Source organism: Tetrao urogallus (assembly GCF_951394365.1).
Source record: "Tetrao urogallus genome assembly, chromosome: 8".
In the NCBI taxonomy this organism is placed as follows: Eukaryota; Metazoa; Chordata; class Aves; order Galliformes; family Phasianidae; genus Tetrao; species Tetrao urogallus.
This window is the reverse complement of record NC_136821.1, coordinates 14,673,980-14,693,763: the sequence shown is the minus strand read 5'-3', so window position 1 is coordinate 14,693,763 and position 19,784 is coordinate 14,673,980. Positions and strand designations below refer to the sequence as shown.

Below are 19,784 nucleotides of genomic sequence, written 5' to 3'. Positions count from 1 at the left end.
TCGCACGCAGCCTGGCGGGGAGGGAGCGGGAGGCGCGGGGGGAGCGGGCACGGAGCGGGGAAGAGCGTGCGGGGAGCCGGGATGAGGCGTGCGGGATGGGGAAGGGTGCGTGGGGAGCGAGCGGGCGTGAGGGGTGCGGGGGTCGTGTGCGCAGACGTTGGTGAACGGGGCGCAAGGTGAGTGTGCGAGGAGACCGGGGAGTGCGCACAGGGCAGGAGCCCGTGGGCATGGGTGAGTGCACGAGGAGTTGGGTGAGTGTGCAAAGGGTGTGCATAGAGCGTGGCAGTGTGCGTGACTTGGGGTGGACGTATGCAGAGTGTGGGGTGAGTGTGCACGGTGTGAGTGTGCACAAAGTGCAGGTGAGTGCACGGGGTGTGGGTGGGTGTGCATGGGGCACGGGCAGTGAATTCGTGAGTACAGAGGAGTGTTTGTAACACAGAGTGAGCACGCATAGGGTGTGGGGGGAGTGTACACAGCACGAGTGAGTGTGTGATAAGGGGAAGTGTGTATCCTGCATGGGTTGTGCATGGTGCAGTGAGTGTGCATGGTGAGTGTGCGAGGAGCGTAGAGAAGGTGAAGTGGGGGTGAACGTGTGTGGAGTGTACGGCAGCTGCGTGCAGCTGGTGGCGTGAGCATGTGCTTGGTGTGAATGCTGTTCGTGCGGAGTGTTGGTGAGTGCAGAGTGAGTTGGGTGTGTGTTGCACGGGGGAGCGTGCGTGGCAGAGGGTAAACAAATGGGGCATGGAGTGAGCACGCACAGAGAGAGCCACGTGCAGTGGGCTGTCAGTGGGCATCGTCTGCTTTAGCGCGTCTCATCCTGGCAGTGGAGACAGTGCTGTCCCCTGAGCTCAGTTCCCTGCCATGAAGCCCCTTGGGAGCTAGCAGGTGCAGGTGGCCGGGAGGGGCCGGCAGTGCCCCGCAGCTCCCGCTGTCCCCAGCCACCACAGCCCACGCCACGCCGGCAGCCGGCTGCGTGCTCCCCCCAGGCGGACACCGCGTGTCTCTGTGCCGGCACAGCTGCGCTGGCGGGGGCTGCCAGCTTCGCCGGCGTGTCGGTTCCTGTTTGCATCGGGGAGGAAAACGCATTTCCTTTGGGCAATGAGTTGCGAGCTGGTGCTGGGGCCCAAGGCTGTGCCGTTTCCCGTGGAGACTGTGGGAAGCAGGGGTGGCATCCCCACCGAGGTCCGTACTGCAGGGGCAGAGCCCGTGGAAAGCGTCTCCCGCAGTTCCAGGGTCCCCAGTGCATGGGCTGCGGTGGCGCAGATGTTTGTGCGCTCGCTAGGATCCTGCATACAAATCAGTGCCAAGGCAAACCAGAGGGGGGAACGCTTTCATCCTCCTCCAGCCCCTAACGACATAACCGCTTCCAAGAGCGTGCATCTCACCCACATGCTCCCACTGACTGCGGGAGGAGCCCCACATCCCACCAATTCGGTGCTGGCAGCAGAGGTGGATGGGGGGAAGGTTGATCCTCCTGTCCCAACAACGTTCCTGTGCTGAGGGAGAGCCGGGTGAGCCAGCAAAGCCCTTAAACACAGGATTAAGCATTTGTCATTGGCTTGGGAACCATGGATAAGAGCCCATGGAACAGGATCGGGCCCCTCCAAGCAGGGCTGTATGCAGAGGGCACAGGGCTGGCAAGAAAAGTGCTGGCACAGGGCATTGTGGGCTGCACTGCCTGGGGTAAAACACTTCAGCACTTTTTGTGGTACATGAGCAGGTGCTCTATGCAGGGGATTGGAAACAGCTATCCACCCCTCACCGCACACACACCTCCCTCCCTCCCTCCCTCCCTCTCTGTCCTTCCCACCCCCCTGCCCAACCAAGGTGCCCCCCCCCCCCCCCCGCTTCTTTCTCTTTGCGCTTTGGAAAGGACCATGAAAATATCATCCAACCCCAATGCCATGGAAGCATCTCTCAATATATCAGCATGCCCAGAGCCACATCCAACCTGGCCTTGAGCACTGCAGGGATGGTACATCCACAGCTCTTCTGGGCAACCTCAGACTCTTTAGCCCCTTCTGCTTTGGGACAATCTATCCCTAAGCCGTACAGCTCAGAGAACCAGAACCATTCCAGGTTTTGGCACTGGACTCTGTGGAACCCATGGGGATTTGGGATGTCCATAGACAATCTCATAGAGGTCAGTGCAGGAGGGAGCACCAGGGAATCCCTGAGTGTGGTGGAGCTGGATGGATGGTGGTGGAGAAGCATCAGGACAGGTGCACCAGCATCAGCCTGATGCCAGCAGCATGGGGACCTGGAGCAGGAGGAGGGGGAGGAAGGAACCCATGCAGCTCACTCCTCACCGTCTTCCTACTTCCCCTGCCTATGGGACTGGAGTGACAACTGCATGAGTCAATGTTTGGGGTGGGAATGGGATGACCATGCCCCTGGCAGTGGCATTACTCACCACAGAGCCTCCAGCATCACTGCCCTCCCCCTGGCTCATGGCCGGCGACCTGCCTGGGGCTGCTTGCCATGACTCAGGTGCGAGCCACCCGGCCACACAGCCAGCCCAGCCTGTCCGCCCAGCTGCCAGGGGCTGGGACAGCCTGTGAGTCGGGATGCTGGTAAGGCTGGGAAGAGGACCCATGTGGCAGTGAGCCCAGAGCCCTGCTTCTGGCAGGGACAGCACATCCCTGGGGTCGTGCTGTGGCTGGGGTGGTGATGGGGGCATAAGGCTGGGGATGTGCTGGGCAGCTCAAAATGGATGGGGTCCCATGGCTGTACAGGCAACACCTGTCCCTGGAGCTGGAGAGAGCAGGGACAGAGCAGGGTGGTGGCAGCAGGTGCCTGGAGGGGCTGGGAGGACGTGGGGACCCTCAGGAGAGCACTGCCAGGGCGGTGGGAGCTCTGGCTGGGACTTCTCAGAGGTTGTGGATGTTTTTGGGTGCTGCCATCTGAGCTTTCCCTCAGCCAAGCCACTATCCGGGCTTGGATCCTCCCCGTCTGTATTACTACAAACTTTCCTAAAAAGCCTTTTTTTTTTTTTTTTTTTTTTTTCTTTTGGCCAAAACATTCTACTTTTTGGTCTCTGTCCAGACGGGATTTTTTTTTTTTCCCAAGTTTGATTGAATTAATCTGTCTGGCTGTTTTCAGCTCAAGCAATTGAAGGGAAAATTGTGCTCATCCCATTCGAAAAGCAAATAAATAAAAATGAAGCCATTAACATTGCAGCACTTGGGCACTGTTATTATTTTAAACCAAAATACTATCTACTTCCCTTTTTCCCTTCAGAAACTTTGCAGTTGCACTGCCCAGCACCAAGATCTGCGATCATTCCCCCCCACACCCCACCATGTCCCTCCATACACAACCATCCCGTGCCCACCCCCATACATCCCCACGCACCCCAGCCCCCCCCGGCCGGGCCGTGGCTCCCCCTAGCGGCCGTCCGGCGCCCCGCAAAGCGCCCCGTCCCGCATCGCACATCCCGCGTTGCCACGGCTACGGTAGGGATGCTGCGGGGCTTTGGGGGTTATGGGGGGGTCTCTAAGGGTCTGGAGAGGAGAGGATCTAGGGAGCCCCGGGGCACTGCTGGGCATTTGGGAGCTGCTAGGGAAATGAGGTTTCCCAGGACGCTGGAATCTTGGTTTTCCAGGTTCCTCTCCCTCTACGTTTCTGGCTTTTGGGGTTTTCAACCTCTGGGGCAATGGCAGGGAGGACACAGGTCAGACCCCATACAACAGCATCCTGCCTTCCCCAGGCTTTAGGTGGCATCCAGTCTTCCAGTGCCATGCGCGTTCAGCCCATTGTAGGAAAACTGAGGCAGCCCCCGGGAAAGCAGATTGTGGAAGACTGGGATGGAGCCAAGGAACAGTGTTCCCAGCCACAGCACAGCCTCTGCACTCTGACATCTCCCAGCGAGTCAGCATTCAGAGCAACTGGGACGGTGCAGAGGGAGAGCAGCGGTGACACAGAGCTAAGATACATGCAAGCAAACACATGGGGTCACCGACAAACACATGCCGACAATTTGCCGTGCACTGACGGACATGCATGGAGCCACGTGGGCAAACCTTTTGCACACACACAAGATTCTCACACACACAGCGAAGAGTGCGCGCATGGAATCGTATGCCCACGTGCAGGCATGACCATGAGTGGGCGTGCAACCTGAGCGTGCACACTGCAGCTGCCTGTTCACACACGCACCTTGGCACACACACCCATGTGCTCCAGGGCCGTGCGTGCGGCCGGGAGTTCCCGGGAGCCCCGTGTGCCGCCCCTCTCCTGGAGCCAGGAGGGAATTTCCAACTCTAAAGCTGCAGTTGACATGTAGATGCTTCCGCCCCAGTGCTCCCTGGGCCAATTTAATGGTTCAGCAACACCCTGATTTCTCATTGATGGATGGGGTGGACAAGGAGCGTGTCACCAGGGTCTGCTGGTGGGCATTGCTGCTGCTTCTTGCCCCGCATTTGCCCAGCAGGGTATGGGCTGCTCAGGTTCCCCAGCCCCGCCTGGCACTGTGCCGCCCAGGTGAGGCTGCACATGGCCCATGGCACACCAAGCGAATGCCTCGCATGCCACCAACCCCAAGGTGCTAGCAGCACTGCATGGGGCTCTGCCATGCCAGGCCCTGCAGCGGAGGTGGCTGGAGGCAGTTGAGAAGAGCAGAGGATGCCGACAACATGCACAAAACCCATCACCACAGTGTTGGGGCAGGTGGCGGTGCCTGCTGGGAGAGGTGAGCAGAGGGCACACCGGCTTTAAATAGCTTTATTAGACGAAGCTCCGCACTGCGGCCCCACTGCAGGGCCGTGGGGATGCTGGGTAGCGTCCCCACGCTGCAGGGACATCCAATCGCAGAGCTGGGATCACAGTCCCCCAGCCCATAAGGTCCCACTGCATCACGTCTCTGTGTCCCTGTGCCCTCGGCACCATCCCGGGAGCGGCCCCCCAAGTGTCCCCGCCTCACGGAGAGGCCATCAGATGCAGAGGCTGAGCTCCTGACGGACAGAGCACTTGCGGCACTGCACCACGCAGCACCAGTGGAAGCGGCACAGGCAGTTCTCCTCCAGCACCACGGTCTCATCGCGGTGCCCGCGCCCGCAGCACAGCAGGTCGCAGCCGCTCGTGTCCATGGCCGTGCTGTTGCAGACGCGGCCCCGCGTGCCCAGCGAGCCCGTCTTGCGGTTGGCAGAGCAGAAATCAGGCGAGTCGGCTGAGTAGATGAGGTCCTGCTTGTCGGGAGGTTTGATGTTGTCGCCCACCGGGATGAGGGTCTTCCCATCATTGCCCCCCATCACCTTGAAGGCGCCGTTGAAGCGCTCGAGCAGGCGGTCGCCCACCTCGCGGAAATGGGGCATCTTGCGCCAGCAGGTGCGCAGCGTGCAGGAGCCCGAGAGCCCGTGGCATTTGCACTCTGTCCTCATGTAGCTGCGCACTGCCTGTGGACAGACGGCAGTGCTGAGTCCCTGCTATTCCCCTGGTACCCACCTCCCTGCATCCCGACCTCCCTGCATCTCAGCATTCCTACATCCCTGCATCCCGGAATCCCAGCACCCCTGTATTCCTTCATCCCTGTATCCCTCCATACCCAGTCTAATATATCACCCAGGGGAGGATGGACAGAAGTCCCAAAGGACTTCCAGACCGTATTGGGGTCTGCAGGGATGATGACCCAAAGGAGTGTAAGGTAATGCTAAAGAGAGCAGGGTGTGCATGGAGCCTTACCAAGCGCCCAGCCTCGTTGTTATGCAGATCAATGAGTGCACGGATGTCATTTTTCCCCTTCTTGCTCTTGGCATCCATGAACTGCTGCGACTTCTCATAGCCAAACTGCACGTCGTCCCCACAGCCCCCCCATTCCCAGGCTGTGCCCTCGGTGCCCGGCCCAGCCGTGGGTGATGGGGGTGCCCGGCTCCGTGTCAGCTCACAGCCACACTGCAGCAGCTCGCCCATGCTGCAGGCCTGTGTGATGGCATGGCTGACACCAGCCGCCGTGATGGCGTACACGAAGGCTGTCTCCCGGATGTCTGCAGGGGGACAGAAGGGGACATGGTGCGAGGTGACAGTGAGGATGCCATCCTGCCTGCTCCCCCCCATACTCGCTTTGCCATGGGTCTCTGCCCGTCCCCCTCCCTGCTCCAGCACAGCCTCCACCCCACAGGATTATTTATTATTAGTATTTGCTCTTGTCTCTCTCTGCTCCGGGACACAAATTCCAAGCATCCTTCCCCTGCCCGGACCTGCCGCTCGCAGCCGCAGCCAGCGGGGGATTCTGGCAGCAGGGGTGCAGCACCATGCTGGGGGGCTCATGGGTTACCCTGTGCCAGGTGGCTGTCAGGGCAGGGCTGGCAGGGGGTGGGGACACATTTAATTAGGGTGGCATGGGGACAGAGGGGAAGGGCAATGGCAGATGTAACTCTTTTTGCAATCCATATAGAGAGGGAAAGGGGATTTGGGGAGGTGCACCGGCGTGGTCACTGGAGTCAACTCTGATAACAGAAGCAGGAACGCAGTGTCTCCTCATATCTGTGGCAAAATTTGGGAGCCTCATCCTGCCAGGAGCAGCCCCAGCAGCATTGCTGCACCGTGTCCCACATGCATCCTGACCCACCAACATATCACACATGTGATGGAGATGTGTGACACATTGTCATGGTGACCCCATCCCTGCACACATGCACAGCTGCTTGCTCACTGCCAACCGCAGCAGCTCTCAGGTTGCCCCCCTAGCCCTGCACTGTCACTCACTCCCTACAGCTGGGACACAGCTGGCCAGGGGATGTGTCCTTGCAGTGCTGCAGGGGAGTGCTGTGTGGTGCTGAGGATGGGCCAGGGAGGGAAGGACAGCACACATGGCCTGCAGGAGGGCTGTTTCCACATCCCACGCCCTGAAATGCTCTCAGAATTGAGGGAGTCTGTGGGAAGAAAGGGAACTGGGCACATTGATGCTTTTCCAGCTGCACACTAGGGAACAGCTGTCCCTCCTGTCCCCAGTGATCAGCTCCAAGAGCAGATTCCTGGTTTTGCACCAGCACCCATGCTCCCCCCAGCACAGGGACTGATGTGGGACCGATGCCCATGGAAGTGATCCTGCTAGCACAGCACTCTCCCCTCCTCTTGATTGCTCAGCCCCCTACCCTGGTGTTGCACTGGTGTTGGGTTGGACCAATGGATGGGTTTGGCTCATCCTGCCCTACAGCCATGCCTCAGGCATGGGAAGTGCACACAGAGGTGATGCCCCAGGGGCAGGACAAGGGGTTTGCATGGTCTAGGCACCTGCAGGGCCACCTCCCACCCAGGCCCCCTCCCCTCCCCACATAGCGGGGTCCTGAGGGAGCAGTAAATCACTGCCAGACGAGGGTGCATTCTTGGGCTGTGCGCAGCCCCGCGCTGTCTGGGAGCATCGCTAATTGCTTCATTACAACACAGGGAGACATGTCCCGGCAGCTTGGCTGCACCACAGAGCTCTGAGCAACCCCCTCTGCGTGCACACACGTCCACACGCTCCGGCTCTGCCCCAGTTGTGCCAGGAGGTGCAAAGCCCGGGGGCTGTGGTTTTTTAGGAGTTGTGAAGCTGGACCTTACCCTGCTGCAGGATCTTGCCGAAGTACTTGCTGTGGCTGGTGCAGTTCCAGCGGCGGAAGCGGAATTGGTACTGGCACTCCCGCACGCCCAGCTTGGTGCCCTTGGCCACCTCTTGCACGATCTCTGGCTCCAGCTGGCACAGCTCCGCCTGCTTCCCTGCCAGCCGCTTCGTCTTGCGGCAGATGCTGTTGGGGTCCATGACCAGGGGGCTCCCCACTGCCCTGCAGGAGGGACAGTGAGCAGAGCAAAACCAGCACCGGGCATGGCCAGATCCACCGCCGGGGACACCCAGCGTATGGGGGATGTTGTGCCCTGCAGAGCCGGATGGGGATGGGGCAGAGCCCAAGCTGTGGGGCTGGAGGGTGGTGCTGGCTCTGCTGATCCCAGCGCGGGAGGGCAAGTCTCAGCTGGGGCCCTGCCAAAAGCAGCTCCTCGCCAGCACAGCTGGAGAGCGGCGCATGCATCTCAGGCTGGAAGGCAAAGCCTGAGCACAACGGCACGCCGCCGGCTACAGAAATTCCTGTACTTCCCCCACACATTTTGCCCAGAGTGCCCTCACACAGCTGCACAGCTGCCGGCACCGTGCCCCGTGCCCCGTGCCGGGGTGGGCAATGGCCCAGCAGTGCCTCGGGCAGAGGGCGGGCATGCCGTGTGCTGACAGCCTCCTGCCCACGCTGCCCGTCCCACAGTGCCGTTACCTCTGGCCGGCACATGGCCCTGGGCCACCTGAATTGCAAAGGGAAGCTGATGTGCCCCAGTGTGCGAGCCAGATCCTCTCATCCCTGTGCCAGCAGTGTCCCATCCCAGGCACTGCATGCCATCCCCCTCCCCTCCTGAAGTGAAAACTCCCAGGCCGTGTTTTTGGGTGCAGCCCCACTTGCTGCTGAGTGCCGCTTCCAAACCCAGACAAGCCTTTATAGTCTGGCCAAGCCCCAGGGGCTCAAAAATCACAAGATGAATCTCTGTGTTTAAGTATGTCCTGGGTTTCCTTTTTTCTCTCCCTCTCACAGCTTGGGGGCTGTGTATGGGACACCAGGCTGCAGGAAGCACAAAGTCCCTCCAACAGCCTAGTTTTGGGGTACGAGCTCTGCGCAGGCTGCCCTTGCTCCACACCTACTCTGGATCAGGCTGACCCATTCCTGGAACAGATAGGGACAGAGGTTGGGATGGGGACGTTGTGAGCAGGGCTGGGTGTGGGTTGACATGTCTTCTCAGCCAGGAAAATGGGCCCTGATACTTCGGCCAGACATTTAAAGGACTAAAGCAATGCGCAGCCCGTGAGTCTGGCTGCCAGCAGAGAAACTGAGGCAAGTCCATGGGCCTGCTGGGGAGCTCAGAGCCCACAGTTTGGTGTCCTTTTGGTGGGCTACTGGAGGAGCATCATGGGACAGCAACGCCCAGTTCCTTCCTAAGTCATCTGCATATAGGGAAACTGAGGCATGTGGGCAGCCTGTCCCATCCAATCCCACCCCATCTCATCCCGTCCAATCCCATCCTGTCCCATCCTATCCCACCCCACGATATCCATATGGACATTCAAGCTCCCATCCCAGCCTGGGAAGGCTCGTCTGGCTGATCCAGCGGGGTGGGGAAGAAGGGGAGCTGGGGATGGGACTTTCATTAAGCAAGGACTCTTTGTACGTCTTATAAAAACGATGCATGAGCCCTCGGGCCCTCAGATCAAATGCTGAACTGTGGCTCACCCCGGCCGTGCTGGATCAGAGGGGCCGGCAGGATGGGGAGCGCTCGACCCCAGCGGCACCGCGGGGGTCCCCACCCCTGGCCGTCAGCCCCGGCCAACCCAGCGAGGCATGGGATGGGCTGCCTAAGTCCGGTGCAATATTAATTTCCGCTGGGCTCTGCTTTTTTGTGAGGGGAAGCCGCTGGGAGCCCAAGAGCTGTTTTGCTTTGTGGGGCTGGGGGGGGGGGGGGGGACGAGGGCAAGAAAAATGCTGCCAAACTGCTACTGCTTTGGCAAGGGCTCCAGCGCGGGGCCCAGATCTGCCTGAGCTTGTCCTGCTCCAAGGCCTCCCGCATCTACAATTAAGGTGCCCCACCTCTGCCGCCGGGCACTCCTCCCCCTGCCCTGGTGATGAAGCTGGGTCGCCAGTGTGCCCCCCCAGCCCACCCAGGGCACCTCACTTCTGCAGCCCCTCTCTGAGCTCAGTACCCCCGCAGCATCTCTGCGCCCACTGCTGGAATGGCACACAGTGGCAGCCCCTCAGAATGCAGACTGCAGTGATTTTTGCAGTGCTTCCTAGCAAGGGATTCAGCCCCTATTACCAAAAGGGGAAAATGAGGCATGGCAGAGAACCTGAACCTTCCCTAAAAACCTTCTTCCCCACTGACATGCAGCTGCCACCCCATTGGTTCCCAGAGTCTGCACCCAGGGATGCTCAGGAAGCCCAAGTTGCAGCTTCTGGTATAAAGCCCTGTCCTCAGGGTGATGGAGACTCCAGCCTAGTTCCGAACCAAAATCTTAGGCTGAAGGACCTGATACAAATCCTGCTCACCCCTCAGGCACCCTGGACAGCATGGAGCAGGGCTCCTGTGCTAGGCACTATGCACAAGGAGAGCCCGTGGGGTCCTGGTTTGCAGGCAGGTGATGGGGTGATGCTCCAGGGATGCTAAGGTGCACATCAGTGTTGTATTTAGCTTCCCTACTCCTTCCCAAAAGGGCATATTCCCATCCCACTGGCCTGGGGCTGTGCTACTGACATGCAGTATGAAGCAGAGGCATAGGGATGTCTCCTAGCAAAGAGGATGCTGGCTGTGCTTTGAGTTTCAGTGCACCAGATAATGTTCATGGAGGAAATGTGGAACCCTTCTGCAGGATGGTGAAGGCGCAGTTCGCCTTGCACTCATGTCTCTATCCCAGCTCAAAGCTGCAGCAACCTGTGGTGCCCAGCTAAGCCCCTGAGCCCAGAGGTTTTCCTGCACCTGTTTGTGGAGAAAAGAGCTGTGGGATACAAGCACTGAGAGCTGAGCTCCTGGAGAACGCACCCATGGAGGTGGTGGCCACAAAGCTGTGACCAAGCCTGGAATACCTTGGGATGGGAAGAAAGGGGTGTTTGCTCAGTGTGACTGCCCTGCAGGACAGGGCACCCACACTGGCCGTGCCAGGGTTGGGGCATGCCCGTAATGGCCTGCAGGCACTAGGGGGCTGAGGGCAGCCGGGTGGCGACTGTGGGTCATTGAGCTCAGCAAGTGACTCACAGTGCTCACCCAGAGCATGCCAGCCCAGCAGCCTGCCCTTACAGGCTCAGCCGTGCTCTGTACCAGCGTGGTGCTGGTCAGGTGGCTGAGCAAAACAGGAGGCTGCTGGTGCACGGAGCCCACAGTGGGTGGCTCTGGAGAGAGGGACCACGAATCCCTTGGTAGGGTGCAGCAGAGGGAGCCCATGGGTGCCAACAGACAGACCAAGGCACTGCAGGTGCTGGGGATTCTTTTCTTCCTTGCTCTGATGCTGGGGCTGTTTCTTTTATCTCCTGACTTCATTCACCCCAAAATGCCTCTAAGAACAACTTGGTCGGCTGGGGGGCTGCAGGTGAGCGGGAGCCAGCAGCAGTGGTGACACATCAGCAGGAACAGCTGTGTGAGTGGCCGGGGGCACAAATCCTCTCAGCCAAAATCTTGCCCTGAATATGCCTTGGGTTCCTAAGACTACAGCCTGGTGCAAACAGTGCCCTGCAGCACGATGGCACAGCTTCCCTGTTGACACCACTCTCCCTTCTGAATTTAGAAGGTCTGTGTGTCTGCCTGTCCCTCTGTCCCCCTGCCTCTCCTCAGACATAGGGGTGCAGCGCACAGGGGATGAGCGTGCCTGTATCTTCAGCGATCCCCCTGAGGACACCCGACTGCAGTAAGGATGCTCTTTCTCAGCCCTCAGCGTTCTTGTGCAAAGGCATAAAGCCGAGACCCCCGCGCACGAGGGACAGCAAAGAGAAGCTCTCCCGCCGCCACCAAACCCCGGGACGGATGGAGGGACAGTCTTTTGCGTGCGCAAAGCAGCGGGCTGAGAGCGAGCCAAGGAAATAACGCAGCGCTCAGCCGGCGGGAGGGAGCGTGCCCCGGGATGGCGCAGATGTCCGGAGGCGAGCGGTGGGGAGCAGGGAGTGCGGCACGCAACGTACCCTGCCGGGGCTTTCTGCACCGAAACCCTGCCACGACCCGATTTAACCCCTTCCCCAGCAACTCTGCCAGCACAATGCCGGCACCATCTGTACCCACCGAGCCCTCCCCCCCCCCATTTTGCCCGCGCTGGTGGAGGGGATGGAGCTGCGGAATAAATCGGTGCCGGGAGTGCGGGGGAACGGGAGGGGAAAGGCTTACGGAAAACTTTATTTTAGGGGTCAAAAGAGTGTGACAATGTGGAGACGAATAGCCTCAGATAATGAATGATAGCCCGGACGGCACGCCGGGGAGCTGGAATCTAAGCACTTAAAACCGGATAAAGACAGGCTGGGTGAAATTCTTAATAGATTTAAATAGTTCATGTTTCGACAGATACCTGGGCTTTCCGAGGCTGGGTCCCAGCTCTGTAATGAATCCCCCACCCCCTCCGGGATCCTGCGAGGCACCGTTCCTGCTGCCTTTGATGAAGGCACCACTACAAACGGGGGTTTTGTCCCCGCCGCGGCCAGGGGACGCCGTGGGGACCCTCGGGCTTTTAATTAAAGTTGACTTATTGGAGGGGTCTGGAGGCCCCTCCCTGCCCCGAAGGCACTCAGTGCTCGGGGTGCGGGGAGAGGCTGTGGGGGAGAGGCCTCGTCCCCAAACCCTCCGCAGTTCTGCCCCCCGACACCGGTTATGGGGACCCCAAACCAGGCAGCGCACACCCCATAGACTGGCTCTGCCCCACCGCTGTCCCCACCGAAGCGGTTACTCGAGGGCTCAGTCCCCGATCCAGCGAAACCTTCGGCAATCCCCCTCCCCGTCAGCCCCCCCAGGATGCCCTATACTCACCACCAGAGCCCGATGATATTGGCGGGGCAGAGGAGGATGAAGAAGAGCCCCAGCTGGGTCCGAGAGCGGGGCAACATTCTGCCAAGGTTGGGGGCCAGTCGGGAGAGCCGAGCCCCCTCCGAGCCCCCGGAGGGCTGCGGGGCTGCCCGCTGCCTCCCACCGCCAGCCCGGCGCAGCGGGGCCGGGGGGGGGGCCGGGCTGGGCAGGCACCTCCGGGCGGCTGGAGCGCGGCGAGGAGGCTGCTCCGCAGAAGGAGGAGGAGGAGGGACAGGGCTGCGAAAGCATCTGCCTCCGACAGGGAAACCGGAGCCCGGGGGGACGGACAGGGCGGGCCGGGCGGGGGACTCCGGGATGCCAAACGCAGATCCGTGCACGCAGACCTTGGGCACGGCGTGGGCACGGACGGTGGCAGCGGCTTGCCTGTCACCACGTCCCCGTTGCCGTGCTTGGCACAGCCTCGCCCGGGCTCCTAGAACTGCTCTGCCTTGTCCAGCCTGCCCTCGAGGTGTCCACTTCCCCTTGCACCCCTGCCCGGTGCCCACTGCCACACCTGGCAACCCTGCGGTGCCCTGGTTTCCTCTCTCCAGTGGGGTCTGCCTGGCACAATCCTGGCACTACTGGCATTGCATCAGGCTGTCTCAGCTGGGGACCATGACAAGAGACACCCCCAAGCGCCTCTCAGCACTCAGATCCACTCGTACTCTGCAGAGCCACCCCTGGGGTAAAGGGGTGACAGGACAAGGAGCTCCCCAGGAGCAAACAGAGCAGAGAAGGTACAGGAGAGGAGCATGGGGGGAAGCAGCTTGGTAAAGGTGATCTCATCTCAGGTGCAGCTGGGGCTGGGAGAAAGGCAGCCCCAAGCATGGCTTCAAGCAGGCATCAGGACCTATCCTGGGCAGGAGGAGGTGAGGGGCTGAGGAGGGAGCAGGGGTACACGACAGGGCTGGAGATGGGATGGTCAATGCCCATAGGCTCCCCCTCAATTTTAACTCCCCCAAACAGCCTTGGGAACAATTACCCAGGGTTCAGCCCAGGTTCCTCTTGTCCTCTTGCCTCCAGCTTTGCACCCATGGGATGGTGACCAGCCTCGAGCTCTCCTCTCTCCATCTATGGGGACACAGGGACGTGAGCATCTGAGGGACTGGGGACTGCATCTGTGCTTCAGCACCGTGTCCACCTCCTGGGGTCTTTCACCAACCCACCAACCACCAATTTCTATCCCATCTGTCCCATGAGTTCCTCGTTGCCTTGAGATTAGGGGGGGACACATGGATAGGCAGCTCCCGAGGAGGGAACATCCCTGTTGAGGCTGACACTGTGCTGCAGTGACACACGACTCATCTGCCACTGTGTTGAAAACGCCTGTTGTCCCCCTCTCTGAGCTCCCTGCTGCCTTCATCTGCACCGCAAAGGGAGCACGGGGCAGGTGAGAAGCCTTTATCTGATTTCCTAAGGGCAGAAAAATCCCTTTGATTTCATCCCAAAAGGGGGGGCCCATCTCAGCAGCAGGTGCGTGCCTGGCACACAGCGGCTCGCCTTGTCACGTCCCTACTGCCGTGTCAGACATGGGGTGAACTGTCTGTCCCCTGTGGGGGTATGCGGCTGATGACACACCATTCAGAAAGGGAAACCGAGGCACAGTGATGCTGAGACCCACGCAGGAGCCATGGCAGCATGCAACCCCAGGACACCTCCTTTGCACTGGGACACAAAGGACCCCATCCTTCAGGGGACCGCCACCAAGAAGCAGCCCTCTCTGCCACAGCCAGCCCTTTGTCTCAGCCTTCCCTCGCCTCTCACAGCTCATCATTCTCCCCCCCCCCCCCCCCCCCTCTGGCTTTTGTGTTATTACAAATTATAAAACAATTTTTTCCTGCCGTCCTGCATTCTTCTGCCTCCTGCAAGAATTTTAATGTATTTATTTTTGCTATCAGGGGGAAAGTGCTGTGTTTCTCTGCCACCACCCCCCACCCCCCCGCCCTGGACCCTCTTGGCCACTGATGGAAATTAATGATGGGAGGTGCTGGGGAGCACACAGCCATCCCTACACCCTGTGCAGAAGAGATGGGGAGCCCAGGACCCCATTGGCTGTGGGTCCCCAAGCGGTGATGCCGTGGGCTGTGGAGGCACATGGGTGCTTCGCGGTCCAGCTGCGGGGTGTTGATATCGTGGCCCCCCAGCCACAACCAGGGGGCCCATGGGGGGTAACGGAGGGCACTGGCCCTCCCTGCTGAGGGGAAAGTGTGGCCACTTCCAACCCAAACAGCGCGGCGCGCAGCAGCCGCATACTTTTCCCAGCATCCCTCCCGCCTTCGCTCCGAGGACATCGGTGATCAAACCCGGCCTGGCCCATCTCCCGCTCCTGCAGTGAGGTCATCGCGCTGTTTTTGTGACATCCCGGCGTCCCCATGGCAGCACCATGTGATGTCATCAGCCTGGGGTTGCGACCTCACGGCGGGAGGAGAATGATCTTATTAAAACAACAAGGTCCCCTTCTGCGGACGCGGGGTAATGGTGTGGAGTGGCAGGCAGGTGCTGGGGGACACTGGGGCTGCATGGGGACAGACCCCAGCCCACACCTTCACATCTGTGCATGCTGCACCCCTAGGAATGCCTCAGTGAGGTCATCTCATCCCCGTGTGACAACATTTTTGGCACCCATGGGCACAGAGATTCTCACAGACTCCCTCTGTGGCCTTGGGAGTCCCCAGAGATCCTCGCTGCTGGCGTTCAAGATGCTTCTGACCCTCCATTGCCAGCTTCAGAGATCCCTGTACACCAAAGTGCAGTGTGAGAGAGGCTGGATGTCAGACAGGGGTCAACGATGGATAGAATGATGGAGGGATGGATGATGAATGGAGGGAGGGAAGGAGGGATATATGGAGGGAAGGAGGGAAGGAGGGAAGGAGGGAAGGAGGGAAGGAGGGAAGGAGGGAAGGAGGGAAGGAAGGAAGGAAGAAGGAAGGAAGGAAGGAAGGAAGGAAGGAAGGAAGGAAGGAAGGAAGGAAGGAAGGAAGGAAGGAAGGAAGGAAGGAAGGAAGGAAGGAAGGAAGGAAGGAAGGAAGGAAGGAAGGAAGGAAGGAAGGAGGAAGGAAGGAAGGAAGGAAGGAAGGAAGGAAGGAAGGAAGGAAGGAAGGAAGGAAGGAAGGAAAAGGAAGGAAGGAAGGAAGGAAGGAAGGAAGGAAGGAAGGAAGGAAGGAAGGAAGGAAGGAAGGAAGGAAGGAAGGAAGGAAGGAAGGAAGGAAGGAAGGAAGGAAGGAAGGAAGGAAGGAAGGAAGGAAGGAAGGAAGGAAGGAAGGAAGGAAGGAAGGAAAAGGAAGGAAGGAAGGAAGGAAGGAAGGAAGGAAGGAAGGAAGGAAGGAAGGAAGGAAGGAAGGAAGGAAGGAAGGAAGGAAGGAAGGAAGGAAGGAAGGAAGGAAGGAAGGAAGGAAGGAAGGAAGGAAGGAAGGAAGGAAGGAAGGAAGGAAGGAAGGAAAAGGAAGGAAGGAAGGAAGGAAGGAAGGAAGGAAGGAAGGAAGGAAGGAAGGAAGGAAGGAAGGAAGGAAGGAAGGAAGGAAGGAAGGAAGGAAGGAAGGAAGGAAGGAAGGAAGGAAGGAAGGAAGGAAGGAAGGAAGGAAGGAAGGAAGGAAGGAAGGAAAAGGAAGGAAGGAAGGAAGGAAGGAAGGAAGGAAGGAAGGAAGGAAGGAAGGAAGGAAGGAAGGAAGGAAGGAAGGAAGGAAGGAAGGAAGGAAGGAAGGAAGGAAGGAAGGAAGGAAGGAAGGAAGGAAGGAAGGAAGGAAGGAAGGAAGGAAGGAAGGAAGGAAGGAAGGAAGGAAGGAAGGAAGGAAGGAAAAGGAAGGAAGGAAGGAAGGAAGGAAGGAAGGAAGGAAGGAAGGAAGGAAGGAAGGAAGGAAGGAAGGAAGGAAGGAAGGAAGGAAGGAAGGAAGGAAGGAAGGAAGGAAGGAAGGAAGGAAGGAAGGAAGGAAGGAAGGAAGGAAGGAAGGAAGGAAGGAAGGAAGGAAGGAAAAGGAAGGAAGGAAGGAAAAGGAAGGAAAGGAGGGCCCAACACTCTTTAGAGAGCCCCTGTGGCTCTGGATGCTGTTCTTTTTCCCAAGAGCCTTAGTTTCGTGCAACAGCACAAAACAGTTCTGTCTTGGGAGAGACAGGAACATCCATGTCCCAGAGGGAGAAAATTGGTCTTTCACTCTGAGCAACAACTTGAGGAGGGCCTGACCTTGTGCTGCTGAGCAGCCCACACTCAATGTTAGCTCAGCCTCTATTCTTCACACTCCATAGGGAAAAGCCAAGCCTGGGGGGTCCAGCAGAGCTCAAAACACCTCTTCCCAGACAAACACAGTGCTGGGGCTGGTCCTGCTCCCCCAGCTCCCTGTGCCCCATTCTGCCCAGCACAGGGAGCACAGGATGCTGCCCAGCAGCAGGCCAGCAAGGAAGCGCATGGCTCGTGCAGGCTGGGAGCAGTGCCGCTGGGAGGGGATGTCCTTGGGCCCCTGCGGGCCGTAAACATGATGTCATGTGGCAGTGTACACAGCCCGCTCTGTGCACGGGTCCCTCAGTGGGCTTTACAAGTCCTGCGTAGGAGGAATCAACCATGGCCCACGGCCAAGGGAACTGCAGTCAGGAGATAAAATCAGGTTTGCTCTGGGCTGGAGCAAACAGCCTTTTGCAGTGGGAGTAAGGGACAGAAAGAGGCAGCTGGAGCAGGGAGCACCTCATAGGGCCGCTGGGAGCTGTGGGGAGCAGAGGTGATGGGGAACCAGGTCCCTCGCCCGACGCCGGTCCCAGGCTGGCGATCTCAGATCCCTTCACGCCCACTTGACTTAGAATAACTCTGTAGGCACTTGAAGGCACTAATCAGACTGGCCCACTTGAGAGCAGCCCAGGCTGCCTCCCGTCTCCCCGATAACAGCCTGCCTGCGTGCCCGCCGCCGGCCCCAGGTCTGCTCCAGCCTCTGGCCCCACAGCCTTTGGGGCATGGAGGTCAGTGCGGGTGCTGAGTCCTACACAGCTGGGCTACCCCAGTTGTTGGTGCAAAACTCAGTTCTAAAGCAGCTGACACAGATGTGGGACATGTCCCCTTCTTTCTGGATCTGCCATGTCCCCCTTGCCAGCTGCACAGCCCCCTACTGATCCCAACACAGCCTGTGACTCAGGCAGTGACAGTGTGGTGACACACAGCTGGTGTGTTGGCCATCTCCACATACAGACTATTGATGGTCCTGGGACCCTTTCTTGCAGCCTGGTCTTTCCTGGGAGTGACTCAGGGGATGCCCTCTCATGAGACATCCCCATCTGTGCGACTGCAAAGCGGGGTCAGCGGATGCAGCCCTGGGAAAAGCTTGCATCATGGGTGATACTGCACGAGTCACAGAAAGAAGTCGCAGCCAGGACCCACCACGTTGCAAGCAGCACCCAGTGCGCTGTGTCCGGTGGGTCGGGTGAGGGATGCTTGCAGGGGACCTGAGAAAGGCAGCGGTCCCACAGGTCCATCCTCACGGATTAGCACTGGGTTGGCTCTCCTGCCTTGCATGCCCCTTCCCAGAGCCCCTCCAATGCAGTGACACTCACCCCACACACAGCCCCCCCCCCACCCAGCGAGCTGTCCCACAGCTGGAGCTGCCCCAGGACCCTCACAGCATCCTCCTGCTGGAGATGTGTCACAGCCCAGCCACTTCCTTTTGGAAGTCCCCACCGGGCGGCCTGACTCACCGCCCCTCTTCTTCCCGCACGGCCTCCCCCGCAGCCCTGGCAGCCATCCCGTGGCCTCGGCCTCCCGCTGCCACCGCTGCCCGCGGGTGACTCACAGCGCATCCCCGGGCTGGGAGCGAGCGGAGGAGCAGCGCTGGGTGCTGCCACCCGGGGTATCACGGCTCAGGCTGGGGAGAGGGATCGGGTACTGCGGGGAAGGGGCAACGGGGCTGAGCGCGCCGGTGGGAGATGCGGGAGCACAGCCTAGCGGCTGCCGGGGTCCTCTACACCCACCCCCGACGCTGGGATCTCCCCGCGGGATGGGATTGTTCAAGAGAAAAGGTGGGCTCTAAGTGCTCCCCAGCAAGGGGCAACGCAGCCCCAGTAGGATAGGACAGGCGGGGCCCTGGGGGGCTTCCTAGCTGTGAGATGGCTGGGAGCCGCCATCAGATGGCGGCAGGCGCTCACACTTGTGTGCCCCGTCTTCCCGGTGCCGGCAGGCACGCAGCTCCCTGCTCGCAGCATCTCCAGTCCCTGAACGGAGCACATCAGAAGCCTGGAGCCCGGCCTGGGACATCCCCTGTTCCCGCAGCCAGGACGTGGTGGACAGGGATACAGTCACCTATTGGGCTCCAAAGTGTCCGCCTGTCCTGAGGACAGAGTATCTCCCTCCAGGACATTGAACCAATCGTGTGATAAAGGTGGTTAATGATTAACATCAGGATGTCCCAGCCAGAGGCTGGAACAGCCTAGAGCAGGGCAGGCACCCAAGCACAGCAGTGGCCCATGGCAGTGCCAGGCTGGCCGTGTCCTGTACATAACTGCAGTGCAGCCCTGCTTGTGGGCTGGAGCTGATGCCGTGTTCCTCATCACTGTGACAAACCAAAGCCACCTCCAGCAAAGTGCCTGCAGCCACAATGGGCACGCTAGGCTCTCCCAGCTGACAGCCCAATCAGCTCCCCTGCGGTGTGTCTGTGCCCTCTCTGAGCATCCAAACCCTACCCCGGGGAGGGAGGGATGAATGCTCTGGGCAATCTCAGCTTAACAACACTCCTGTCACTGTCCCTGTGTCTCCTGGAGACCTTCCCAAGGGACCCTCCACTGTTCACAAGCGGTTCCAGGCTACTGCAGGAGATGCATTGCTGTGAGAGGAGCAACAGGGACAAGGATGGACAGTGGCAAAGATGGGAAGAAAAATGGGGCAGAAATAGGAACAAAGAGAAATATGGTGATCGAGCCAGGCGGGAACAGGGAACGATGGGTGAGATTGCCATGTCTAGGACAAGGGCAAGGACAGGGCAGGCCAGGAGGAGCAGCCATCCCAATCAGTGCACTGCACTCAGTGTTTGCCGCACGGCGTTCGGTGCGCAGCAACCATCACGTAGTGCCCGTTGCCTGCTGCACGAGGCGCACACCGCACCCGGTACCCTCCGTGCATTTCCCGGTACCCGGCACTCGGTTCGCGTTGCCCCTGCCCGGCTCTCGGCGCCCGCTTCCCAGCTCCGGTGCCGCCTCCTCACCGCCCCCCGCACCGCCCCCGGTGCCGCCTCCCGCACCGCTCCGCACCGCCCTGTCCCGTGCGCTGCCGACGGAGC

The 19,784-nt window shown here is 59.7% G+C and overlaps 1 protein-coding gene across 1 annotated transcript; it reads right to left on the bottom strand.

Moving 5' to 3' along the window:
* Nucleotides 1–4,931: 4,931 nt before the first annotated feature.
* WNT6 (Wnt family member 6) lies at nucleotides 4,932–12,581 on the bottom strand (the record flags this gene model as incomplete). The annotated part of the gene is made up of 4 exons (XM_079538784.1): nucleotides 4,932–5,393; nucleotides 5,680–5,981; nucleotides 7,540–7,760; nucleotides 12,505–12,581. The coding sequence occupies 4 exons, from the start codon at nucleotides 12,579–12,581 to the stop codon at nucleotides 4,932–4,934; spliced, it is 1,062 nt and encodes a 353-aa protein (XP_079394910.1).
* Between the last annotated feature and the right edge of the window lie 7,203 nt (nucleotides 12,582–19,784).